The sequence below is a fragment of the Ahaetulla prasina genome, chromosome 3 (assembly GCF_028640845.1).
Source record: "Ahaetulla prasina isolate Xishuangbanna chromosome 3, ASM2864084v1, whole genome shotgun sequence".
NCBI lineage: Eukaryota > Metazoa > Chordata > Lepidosauria > Squamata > Colubridae > Ahaetulla > Ahaetulla prasina.
The window spans coordinates 53201385-53214746 of record NC_080541.1 but is presented as its reverse complement, the minus strand read 5'-3'; the positions used below and the strand labels follow the sequence as shown (position 1 = coordinate 53214746).

At 35.4% G+C, this 13362-nt stretch overlaps 1 protein-coding gene across 2 annotated transcripts in view; it reads left to right on the top strand.

Moving 5' to 3' along the window:
* Positions 1 to 842: 842 nt before the first annotated feature.
* The window catches only part of LOC131195527 (desmoglein-1-like), a 38333-nt gene continuing 25813 nt past the window's right edge, over positions 843 to 13362 (top strand). Inside the window, exon 1 of one of the 2 annotated variants that reach the window (XM_058177500.1) lies at positions 843 to 1051. In XM_058177500.1, coding sequence (XP_058033483.1) covers positions 1004 to 1051 — 48 coding nt within the window. In that variant the 5' untranslated portion in view covers positions 843 to 1003. Of the gene's footprint in view, positions 1052 to 7217; positions 7296 to 13362 lie in introns of those variants that run through there. The other variant, XM_058177501.1, reaches the window with a different exon arrangement.

Genomic DNA, 13362 nt, shown 5'->3' with positions numbered 1-13362 from the left:
AAACCAAATATGCCCCCACCTGAACTCGCATCCTAGGCCAATGCTTTGGACAAGAGGCAGGTCTTCACAGCCTTCCAAATAGTTTGTGGGGGAGAAAATCAATTAGATATACTTTTTAACAAAGTTTTAAAAGTCTTGTCTTTAAAAAAATCCTGGACATTTCTGATGTAAGAAACTTTGAACTCTAAAAAAAAGTTAAATAAAGATAGCTCAACTCATTTATTGTATACTGCAAGATTCAGAAGCTTCACAAGCAGCCCCATTCACTTTAATGCAGCATACGTTTGGCATTTCACCTAGCATGTACCCCGAGCATTCAACCATCCTAGTAAATGGATGGATGAGCCCATGCAGAGGCTCTTTTTTGAGTGGGAGAAGTCAAGTGTTGAAGCTCCTTTCAGAGTTATGGTCTTTTATTTTTTTAAAAAGCAGAGGGACAACTGGGCCAAGTCCTTCACATGGAGACCATCCTTCTCAAATTATCTGAAAGGAACAGATGCACCAAAACCAGGCCAGGTTCAGTCTGTAAAGTTATTCCATTGAAATAGAATCCCAAAAGTTATTCCAATGTTTCAGGACTCCCACACACTCCTGTTCATTGAGTTATTGGTTTCGATGGATGCACACAAAGAAGAAAAATATATTTGATGGTGGGTAGTTTGGGTAGTTCCTGATCTTTCTGTTCTCTTGGGTGCCAAGAGAATATTTTATTTCAACAACTATCAAGGTGTGTCAGAATCTTTTTTCCCTTGGAGCAATAATGATGATAATGTTGTCAAGCATTTCGAGTCAGACCTGCCCAGAAGTTTGGGTGGAGAGATATTCTGTGTAATACAGCATCTTCAGTGCTCCCTTGTGAGGTAGCCAGAGGTTGCTCCAAAGCCTGGGTGGAAGAACATCTGTGCCGTGTCTTTTTACAGGCATTGCCACTGGGGGGGAGGGAAAGGTACAGACACCTGGAGCATTATTGCCCCTTCCTTGGATTTAAGAAACTACAGATGAAATGGACTGGCTTCCTTACAGAACAGCTGCTGTGCTGTTTATTTTAATGGTAAGATGGATCTTCAAAACTTTTTTTTTAATCAAAATATTCATTTTTAGCAAAGGACTTTTGTTTGGAGGTGATTTCTAGGGTTGAATTCTTCTTAAATTAAAGTTGATGGTGCAGGCATTTCTTAAATTATTGGGTATTCTTAAATTGTGTATTGAAAATCTAGTTTTATTTTATTTAAGATGAAGTTGGGGATAGAAAAGCTTTTGGGTGCAATCATCTTTCTTACTAGAGTAAATCCCTTTGCATTCAGGATGTAACTCTGAAAGCATAAGCATGGTAACATGGTGTCACAGTTAGTCTAAATGGGATCAAAATCTGGATTTTAGTTTGAATTAAAAGATTAAAATTTAATGATGCAAATATCAGTACATTGTCATCTCTAGGTTGAATGTTGATTTCAAAAACATGTGCATATAGAATTAGCATGGCCCTCCATCATATTAATGCTTTTGGTTCTAATGCTTCCTTTTCCTAACGAAAGGAAATAGAGTTGATGCTAAGACCTCACAGGTGTAGAATTCATCTTAATGCTCAAGAATTCGATACTGAGAATCACGGAGGAGCTGATCATCACCAATATTCCTCCATTCATAATTTCATAGCTTTTCTGGTATTGACAATTTTAATTATAAGGTTTAAGTATATAATACAATACTTCTGTGTTTCATGTATGTGTGTGTGAGAGTGTGGGTGTGTATTCTTTTGATGTGAAATTCTGCAACTCATTTCTATAACAAATAAAGCCAGCTCTGTTTGCTGTTTTTATGTCAGTAAATTCAAGCTCATCCAGAGGGACAGCTGTCAAAAACAGTTGCCAAAAACTAACAAAAATTATTTGGTACAACAAACAGGTTTCTTTAAATCTGGAGCATTGCTTACAGTTTGGAAATGAAATAGGATGAGGCTGTTCACCTAACAATCCACACTTCTACCAATCAGCTTCCATAACAACTGCAGCCTCAGTCAGTTTTACTTGCAGCAACCTGTCTTTTAGCACAAAATCCATTTTTAAAACCTTCTTAAAAAGAGGTAGACCTACAGGCCTCAATCGAAACTGCTTGCAATTCATATTGTGAGTCCCACTAGTTTTGGGTCCTTAGGTTTTTGCCAGCAAGTTTTCTTTTGGGGCCTTCTTTGGAAAGACTTTCAGTATGCTTCTAGTATTGTTTTGAGAGAGAAGTTGGTCCTTATTTTTCAAAGAGAAAATGAATAAATGTATCAGGCATATTGAATCCCTTTAACATACCTCGCAGGTGAAATGATGTGATTATCAAAAGCAGATGCTACAAATATTTCAGAAGAACTTTGGAGGTTTCACATGAAGAAGTGGAATATAGATCTTTGCAATGTCATATATAATTACATAGGTCACCACATAAAATACATTGAAATCTATTTATGGTTGTTTGCCCTTGGAAGGAAGGAATATACTTCTGAACATGTGAAATCCAAATGATTATATGCATGGAAGATGCAACTATCAGTCTTATTCATAACAAATTATATTTAGGAGAGAGATGATACAATATTTCCCATCTCCAAATGTTTATTTCAAGAGACTGAATTATATAGTTGGGTTGGGTTTAGAGTATATGTATGGACTTGTTTCAACAAGGCAAAGTAGCACAATACTTTTGCCACCTGCCTAATGAAAACCTGTTTATTACTACCTTCTATATTTTACTCAAAATGATTTATAGTTTGTAGCAGTGAAACACCCTCTTTTTCTTAATTAAAAATTAGGTTGGATTGCTTCGATATATAAATTTATGTTTCAGCAAATTTTAGAGATCTAAATAATTTTCTCCAAGTTTTTTATGTTTCTTACTGCAGTCAACATTTGTACACAAATCATTTAAAGATTTGGAATACAAATGTTGGTTAGTCCAGTATCCTCTAACCTGTTGCCTTATACTGTTAGATGGCATGATGGGAGTTGTAGTCCAAGACATCTTGAGGGCATCAGACGTTCATTTACTGCAAGTTACGGTCCACCTGCAAGAGCGTGTGATCTGTGGGTGGATTTTTTTTTCAATAAAGAGTAACAATCTTAAGAAAAATTAGTTTTTTTCATGTAAACCTAAATACAAAACTGGTTAATTGTTATCAAAACTCTTGTAGCAAAATCACTGGTTTGCCTCCTGATTCTTAAGTGTTTTAGGAATGCTTACCTTTTTTCAACAACCCCCCAAAATCCATCAATAATAAGATGCTGACCCAAAGGGAAAACATTATCGATTTCCAAAAGTGAACATTGACTGTATCCATTCACTTGGGGAAAAAATACTTTTTACATCAGAGAAATATCAAACTCTAAAGAAGACACACATGAAAGTTTGGGTAGGTTTAGGGTCCTGGAAAATACTCCAGAATGAAAGAATGCTAAACTGGTTCTGGGTCCTTTCCCCCAAATCCAACCTGAATAGCTGATAAGTAGATTAGGATTAGCAATTTTGTTCTTGTATTGCAAGCAATGGAAGACAACAGTTTAGGGGGGAAAGGGCATGGTAAGAAGAGATGCATTTCTCTATCTTTTTCTATCTTCCTTTAATAAGTATTTTTGATGAGTTGCAACCTGCAAAGTATTAAAACAAGAAGGAGCTTGCCAGCATCTCTCTAACTAAAGCACAGTATTATTTTATCTACCATGCTGCTAAAGAATTTGAGGAATACATAGTCACCAGAAGAGACATTTGAAAATTATTGCTACTATGATTTTAATGCACAGCCCATACCTGATTCATGCATATTATGTAAAATAAAGAACCAGCAAAGAACACACAAGCAAATTTCTGTGAGATAGACTGAGATAAACTGTCATTGTATTTTTTATGGTTTCTAACATTAAGAAAAAGCAAAGGTGCTCCCAAGTACTGTTGCTTGTATAAAGCTCATAAATGCTCATAAGGATGAGCATCCCCACCCATTGTAAAATACATGTTTAACCAGTTCAATGGCTCTCAGGTGAATAATTACAAGGGAGATGGAAATCCATCTCCAGGTGTGCATCTAAATTAGGATACAGGTATGCACAAAGCCCTGCATTCATTCAGAGAGCTCCTAACTTGGATCACATTCAATGAGTTTATAATCAAATTAGCAATATGGTGCAGTTAAAATATCAAAATGTAATTCCCTCTCCTTCTCCCTCTCTCTCTGTCTCTCTCTGTCTCTCTCTCTCTCTCACACACACACACACACGTTGTAATTCTATTTAAAGATTAAAGATAAAGGAACCAAATTCCTGATAATTTTACAGGGATATTCACATTAGGGTTTCATCATCAGTGTTTTGACACTGCCATTTTTTCAATGTAGCCAACTGCCCTACTTTGCTTAGCTTAGCTTTTGATACAATCCTACTTATCTGGGAATACATTTTAAGGACCTTATTTCTAAGCAAATAAGTCAAAGACAGTTGATGCAAGCTGAGGTTCTTTTCGGTGGGAATGTGAATATTTAATACTTATTTATGTTTGAAGACAATATAATATGTGCATATTTCTTTAAAAAACTTTCCATTAATATAGCTGAACCCCTAAGTATTATCTTTGATAAAGCTTTCACTACCAGTTCTCTTCCCAAACTTTGGTCACTAGCCACAGTCATCCCCATCTTCAAAAAAGGAGACCCCAGCTTAGTCGAAAACTACAGACCGATCTCCCTTTGCTGCGTCACCTGCAAAGTCATGGAATCTATCATCAATCAATCCATTACCTCACACTTAGAAACTAACAACCTACTCTCCAACAAACAATTTGGTTTCAGGAAAAAGTTATCATGTAACTTACAACTTCTCCACTGCAAAAACATATGGACTTCAAATCTAGATCAAGGCAAATCAATAGATGCAATCTACATAGACTTCTGCAAAGCTTTTGACTCAGTAGTACACGATAAACTTCTCCTTAAACTAACATCCTATGGCATCTCAGGACCCCTCCACAAATGGATATCTGCTTTTCTGTCTAACAGACAACAAGTGGTCAAAATTGGCAATGCTTTATCAAATCCTGTTCCTGTCAAGAGTGGCGTTCCTCAAGGCAGCGCCCTTGGACCAACACTCTTTATTCTATACATTAATGATCTTTGTGACCATATCTCAAGTAATTGTGTTCTCTTTGCTGACGATGTCAAACTATTTAACACCACAGACAACACTTCTATCATTCAAAACGACCTTGACCATCTAACCGCTTGGTCTAAAAATTGGCAGCTCCAAATTTCAACCAGCAAATGCTCAGTCTTACATATAGGAAAAAGAACTCTAAAACTAAGTACATACTAGATGGACATTACCTTACAGACGACCCCGATCCCGTTAAAGACCTTGGAGTTTTCATGTCAAATGATCTAAGTGCCAAAGCCCACTGCAACTACATAGCAAAAAAAGCTCTAAGAGTTGTAAACCTAATTTTGCGTAGCTTCTTTTCCAAAAACACCACGCTACTAACCAGAGCATATAAAACATTTGCTAGACCAATTCTAGAATACAGCTCACCTGTTTGGAACCCTCACCACATCTCTGACATCAATACAATTGAACGTGTCCAGAAATATTTTACAAGAAGAGTTCTCCATTCCTCTGAAAACAACAAAATACCTTATCCCACCAGACTTGAAATCCTAGGCTTAGAAAACTTGGAACTCCGTCGCCTTCGACAAGACCTAAGTTTAACTCACAGAATCATCTATTGTAATGTCCTTCCTGTCAAAGACTACTTCAGCTTTAATTGCAATAATACAAGGGCAACCAATAGATTTAAACTTAATGTAAACCGCTTTAATCTAGATTGCAGAAAATATGACTTCTGCAACAGAATCATCAGTGCTTGGAATACTTTACCTGACTCTGTGGTCTCTTCCCATAATCCTAAAAGCTTTAACCAAAAACTTTCTACTATTGACCTCACCCCATTCCTAAGAGGACCATAAGGGGCGTGCATAAGCGCACAAACGTGCCTACCGTTCCTGTCCTATTGTTTTTCTCTTCTTCTTCCTATATATGTTTATATGTGTATATACTATATAATCTTTTTGTATGATGTTGTGACAAAATAAATAAATAAATAAACATTACTGCCTGGTAGTTGATGGCAGATTTATAGAACTCTGGAGATAATTTAATAAAAGAAAGAAAGATCCAATCTTGTATAGTGGGAGTGTTAGCTCAGAAATCAAATACCTAGCCCAAACTGCTGAGACATCTGCATACTACAATGACACAATGATGACTAATAGCATAATGTGTTCAAATATCCAGCTTTGTTCACAGCAATATTCTGCTTATCTTCAAAGGGAGCAGACTCAACTCCTAGAATGAACAGCACTGGGAAAGGGAACAGATCAGGAATTAAGGGCATGTTCAGTCACTTGGAAGCAATAGGTGGAGTAGGGAGTATTTCATAATTGCATATAATATTGCTTTGGCAAGAACCACGGTGAATTAATTCCTGTTTGCAGTTGGCTTTGAAGCTGAAGTTGCAAAGCAGCATGCTAAAGTTCAGGAACTGAAGATACTCTCATTTAATTTACAATATTTTCACTTTGGACAAATGCTCGTGACTTGGTCCTGATATTTAAGTTGAAGGCCAATGGAGCTTATTCTTATTCTGTTTTTAGACTTGTAGCCCATATAAAGACAGATAAAGAATGGGATTTTAAACGTCAATAACTTCAGATGATTACTGCTGGTATTAAGGAATGCAATACAATTTAGCTATTATTATTATTATTATTATTATTATTATTATTATTATTATTATTATATATCATGGAGAATTAATCTTTGGTTTTGCTAATGTAAAATGGTTTACGTACATTTTTTCTGGTTACCCAAAAACAAACATGTTCTGTCTAGCACTAGAGCAAAAACTGAGTACAGTCAGGTTTTCTGTTTTTAAAAGGATCAGGGAGATTAACCATTCCTTCTCAGTTCCAGGAGAGGCCATGTGGGGCTCAAAAAAGGTAAGGCAGGAATCAAGGCCCCACCCTTTCTCTCATGTTACCACATGTAGAAAAGTGATGGGGTTTTGATGGCATAGTCACCCTGCCAGCTTGACTTTTTTTTTTTGGTGCTCCTGCAGACACCGCATCTAATTCTACAATTAAAGATGTTATCTGATAGTTGCAACATTCCTTTCTAAGGCTGGATTCATCTGCTCCAATTGACAAAAATTACATTTGCTACTAACAAGGCTACTAACTGAGATTCCAACTTTGATTTCATATACTGAATTAGGTAAATTGTTTTAATTACTCTTGAGAATTGTTGACTGATTTATCATTTTGATAAGTTGTGTATTCTTTTCAACTCTGTACCATAGAAATCTTAAGGAAATCACTAATTCTACTCGGAAGAAGTGAGCAGCCCAAATAAATATTTGTGTTAATTGGCTTTCCTTTTTCGAACTATAAGAAACTAAAATTTGCATGCTTGGACTTTGGGAGAGGACCTTTGGGAGAGGACCTCTCAGTGAAAACTGATTTCTAGGGAATTTTTTTTCCAGTTATTACATGCTGGATTCCCTGATATCTTTTACAGTATTTGCTTGAGTAATTTATACTGTTCTTGACAAAAGCATGAGCAATTTATTGTGACACATCAAAACTATGATAAAGCTATACATAGCTCTTAGTTTTGTCAGACATAAAATGCATACTTTAAATAATTACTGGTACAAATGAAAATATCAAATATTAAGATCAAAGTATAATTTATCAAGCATCATTTCTCCCACACAATTAAAAAATCAATCACAATTGCATCATACATGTTTTCAGTCAATTCTCAGAAATTATTCAATAAAACAAATGGTGAATTACACATACTTCCTTATTGTATGTGGAACATGTAGATATATATTACATATAGAAAGACAGAAATACACATACATTAGCCTCCCATACTAATAATTTTATAATCGCAAGAAGCAATAGTATCATCTTTTAATTCAGGAATGACACATCTTCTCTTTTCTTTAACAACAAATTATAGCTAAGAAGGACCAGTCTGCTTCTTATCTGCTTGGTCTCTTCTTAAGGGATGAAGGGACATTCTTATATTTTTTCCCCTTCAGATAAATAGCTTCTTAACAAACATCACATAACAAACACAAAACATATCCATTGTACTTAGTGCTTCTCTTCTGATGAAGAGGACAAGGCATCATGAAGTTCTTTTGTGCAAATCTTATTTAAACATATCTGAAGGGGCTTCATGCAGTTGCTATTTAGTCTAATAAATAATGCCAAAATTACTCAGTACAAAATTTGGTACTATTACTGTGAACTTTTGAACATTTCAGTTCAAATGTTATGCTCAACAGGATTACTAGGAGTATTTCCTTTCAATGATAAATGTTATATACTTATTAATACCTAATGCCAAAGAATGCTTGTCACTCTAATATTATATGGAATATTATGATAGGATTTTGTGAGCAAGTATTAAGAGAATAAGGATCTGAGGATTTGTAAGTTTAACAAGATCCTCAGCCAATTCTCCTATTCTCTTAAGGAAAACCATCAATGAATAACCTACCAACTATTTATGATGGCAGAGATTGAAAATATGATTTGATGTACACCAAAGACAAAACAGGTGCCCATGTGGCATCACTGCATTTGAAGCCCTATTCACATGTCTCTTAATGAACTATAGCAAGATCTTGATTCCATAGCAATTGCAGGGAAGAAAAGTTGGACATATCTTACTGTGTGTCATATAATAAGGTATCTAGGACTGATCCCCCCACAGCTGCACAGCTGATATGGAATGAAAGTCAGGATGTATACCTGACATTAGGAGCTATGTAAGGAGGTCCTAAGTAAACATTCACCACCCACCACACCCTGAATTAAGCTCTGACGGAATCCACCGCAGCTTAGCAATTGAAGTCAGACTAGTATGAAATGGTCAATTACACATGCTTCCTTATTGTATGTGGAACATGTAGATATATATTACATATAGAAAGACAGAAATACACATACATTAGCCTCCCATACTAATAATTTTATAATCGCAAGAAGCAATAGTATCATCTTTTAATTCAGGAATGACACATCTTCTCTTTTCTTTAACAACAAATTATAGCTAAGAAGGACCAGTCTGCTTCTTATCTGCTTGGTCTCTTCTTAAGGGATGAAGGGACATTCTTATATTTTTTTCCCCTTCAGATAAATAGCTTCTTAACAAACATCACATAACAAACACAAAACATATCCATTGTACTTAGTGCTTCTCTTCTGATGAAGAGGACAAGGCATCATGAAGTTCTTTTGTGCAAATCTTATTTAAACATATCTGAAGGGGCTTCATGCAGTTGCTATTTAGTCTAATAAATAATGCCAAAATTACTCAGTACAAAATTTGGTACTATTACTGTGAACTTTTGAACATTTCAGTTCAAATGTTATGCTCAACAGGATTACTAGGAGTATTTCCTTTCAATGATAAATGTTATATACTTATTAATACCTAATGCCAAAGAATGCTTGTCACTCTAATATTATATGAAATATTATGATAGGATTCTGTGAGCAAGTATTAAGAGAATAAGGATCTAAGGATTTGTAAGTTTAACAAGATCCTCAGCCAATTCTCCTATTCTCTTAAGGAAAACCATCAATGAATAACCTACCAACTATTTATGATGGCAGAGATTGAAAATATGATTTGATGTATACCAAAGACAAAACAGGTGCCCATATGGCATCACTGCATTTGAAGCCCTATTCACATGTCTCTTAATGAACTATAGCAAGATCTTGATTCCATAGCAATTGCAGGGAAGAAAAGTTGGACATATCTTACTGTGTGTCATATAATAAGGTATCTAGGACTGATCCCCCCACAGCTGCACAGCTGATATGGAATGAAAGTCAGGATGTATACCTGACATTAGGAGCTATGTAAGCAGGTCCTAAGTAAACATTCACCACCCACCACACCCTGAATTAAGCTCTGACGGAATCCACCGCAGTTTAGCAATTGAAGTCAGACTAGTATGAAATGGTCAATCACAATATCTTTACTGATCAAAGGAGAAGTCAGCATAATAGAAATCAGGTGGACGCAGATGGTTTCTTCTCCCCCCCTCCCCCAATGTTTTAGCAGACAAACTGGTTGGATATATATTCTCTGAATTTCTTTTGAAGCAGGAGAAATTCATCAGTGATTTCTCAGAATCAGGATTTTCCTGTAAGAATGGAATAAGCCCTTCTATTTACCCTGTGGTGAGATGGCAGCCAATAAATTGGATAAATAAATAAATTTTAAAAGTTCAATGGAAGAAGTTCTCTTGTGAATTCTTCTTTTGGGTTTAACTTAAATGTAGAAAAACCAGAAAGACTGCGGAGTAAACAGAGGGAGAAAAGTCCGGGCAAAGACACAATATAGACATATATCTGCTCTTGGCTATCGTGGAACTAAACAAATATATCAACACTTCGTATTTGGATTTGTCCCAAATTCTCTCCTGCTTTGAAATAACTTATAAAGCAAATTGACTTTCACTGAATTAAAAATTGCCATTGGGAAACGAGGAGTTTTCCTGCCTGTAGCAGAAAGCAGTAAGCAGACTGGAACTTACTGTTTGTCCTATCCAGGGTGATATCATATATCCACTATTTCATCTCTCTAAACCTTCAGCAGCAATATAAAAGCCACCCATCATTGCTTTTCCTGTTACCCACTTGATATGCTGACAACAAGGAGAGACCATAACTACTCTACCGTGAGTTCCTACAGCAATAAAAATCCCAACAGAATTCCAAAAGAAAGAAAAGATCAGAAAACAGCCTGAAATTTTGCATTCTGGCTCCTAAATTCTGCAGGGAAAGGGAAAACCAGCAAAACTCTTGAATTTGGGAGAAAGAGGCAAAGCCATCAAAGGAAAAGTTTCCTTAAAGGAGTTGAGCCTCAAAAGGTGGGAAAGGGAGTAAGGCAATAGTTTCTTCCACTACGCAAGGAAGGCAGAGCATTAAAAAAAAAAATCTTAGCTCAGCAGTAATTTTAATTACACAGCCGTTAAACCAGAAATTAGTAATCTCAGCTCTCTAATACTGCTGATCTCATGGGAACTCAGTTGCCAAAAGTGGTTTCAAACTGGTTCGGAACTCTTGAGTAGCAGATCCCTTTCTAGCTGTAATGAAATAAAAAAAAAAACCTACTCAGTATGCACATATCTAAGTTTGCAGTTCTAGGAACCATCCATATCATTGGACGTAAAAAGTGCTGTGGAATTACAATCAATAACTTTATCAAGGGGAGGGGAGGCAAAGCCATAATAAGCACATTGGAAAAACAAATGCTTCTTTAGCGTTAGCTACACCCTTCTGAACAAGGACAGTTCTTCCTTTATTCTTTCTTCTCTCATAAAACATGCCTGAGTGTGAAAATTTTTCTTTGGTGCTGCTGTATTTGAAAACTATTATCTTTAGCACTTGCAAACTACCAGGCCTTTCCATCACTTCAGATAACATGGAAGGGGCTTTATAATCTTTTCTTTGCTATTAGCTGAAAAAAAACTGTTAATGACTAATAACTAAACATTATGATTTTTGCAAAATAACCTGAAAGGTTTACATAGCAAGGAGAGTTTAATCTTATCTCGTTGAACAAATGAAGTTGTTCAGGCCATCACTTCATGTAAAATACACTGAAAATATATATAGTGAAATGTGTTTCAGGAAGTTTAGTCTCCTGTTTTGAAATATTTTGGGCAAGTGATGGTCAAATTGCCTTGACCTTCTCTATTTATTTTTATTTATTTATTTGTCACAACATTATATACAGGAACATATATTGAAAGGAAACAATAGGACAGGAACGGTAGGCACTTTTGTGCAGTTATGCACGCCCCTTATAGTCCTCTTAGGAATGGGGTGAGGTCAATGGTAGACAGTTTTCTCTAGGTTTGTGAGGACAGCACTGTTATGCAATTAAAGATTTGTATCCTTAAGAATGTGATGTATTCAAGGCTGTTTGGTTAAAATGTCAATCCTGCATTCCTAGTTACAGTTACTTTCCAAATGGTACCATATGTGAGGTCTTTGGTACTCTCTGAGTTTGATTGTTTTCCTGAAGACACTTCATCACCAAATGACATCAAGGGACTTTTAGCATGGACTTTCCCTTTTGGCACTGATGATGCTGTCTAGTTTGGTAATGAAATGTCTATAAGAAAACAATCAAATTCAGAGAGCACCAAGAACCCACAGTTCAACCCTAAGCTACAAATATTCTCTTCCATTGGTGATACCTATGGCTAGAACTGGGTTTACCATCAACTCCAGGACACTAGGGACATATGTCTTTGTTTAATTTCTAAATAAAAAGGTTATTTTCTCTGGCAGGGTTTGCTTCCCAGTAGGAAGAACTGATTCTATTACATTACATCTGGATCAATTTTCTATAATTCCCCCCAGAATAACCAAATTATCTTTCTACATGACAATTGTCAATAAATCTTTCCATAAAGCATGTAAAATTATAGCTAAACTTAAATACTTAAACTTACTATTTTTTCGATTTTAATGTATATTTTTGAAAAAATGATTACTGAGAGAGTTTGGGAGATTCTTTTGGCAATTGTTCATTTTATGGTCATCACATTCACAAAAAAGTTAAACTGTTCTGGGGCTATCAAGTACATGGCTTTTGATATAACAGGTTCACAGGTTCCTGTCCTGGAAAACATACAATCTAAAATTTATTATAGGAGAAACTACAGCATAACGTCAAAATAAATTGTAATATACCGTTTTTTCTTCCTGCTGTTTATATAACATTGCTTCACAGCTGCCAATTTAATTGAATTGGACAAAATATTTCAATTCTTTCTTAAAACAAAGCCCAAACAACAATCTTATTGTTGTGTTGTAAATTGTCTATATTGTATTATATATAACATAATTATATGTAATATAATTATATAATGCAACTTGTAGGGGGGTAATTCTAGAGAAGTCTCCCTACATTACATACCCAAACTTTATTTTTCATTTATTTATCATCTTTTATTTCATTTTCAAACATTTCTATATCATTTAACAAGCTGTCCATCTAAAGACAATGTTCAACCTATAAATATATTTTCTATAATTAAAAATAAAACAAATTAGTAATACAAATATTAAAATATATAAAACAAGCCAGCAGCCAAAAATATTGGAATAGTGCATCACAAATCAGAATGAGTTCAGTCTTCACCTAAAGTGAAATAAAGTTCACACATATCTTATGCTTCTATAGACACACCCAGATTTTTGGTGTTGTGGGAAGAATCATCTTGAAAATCCTC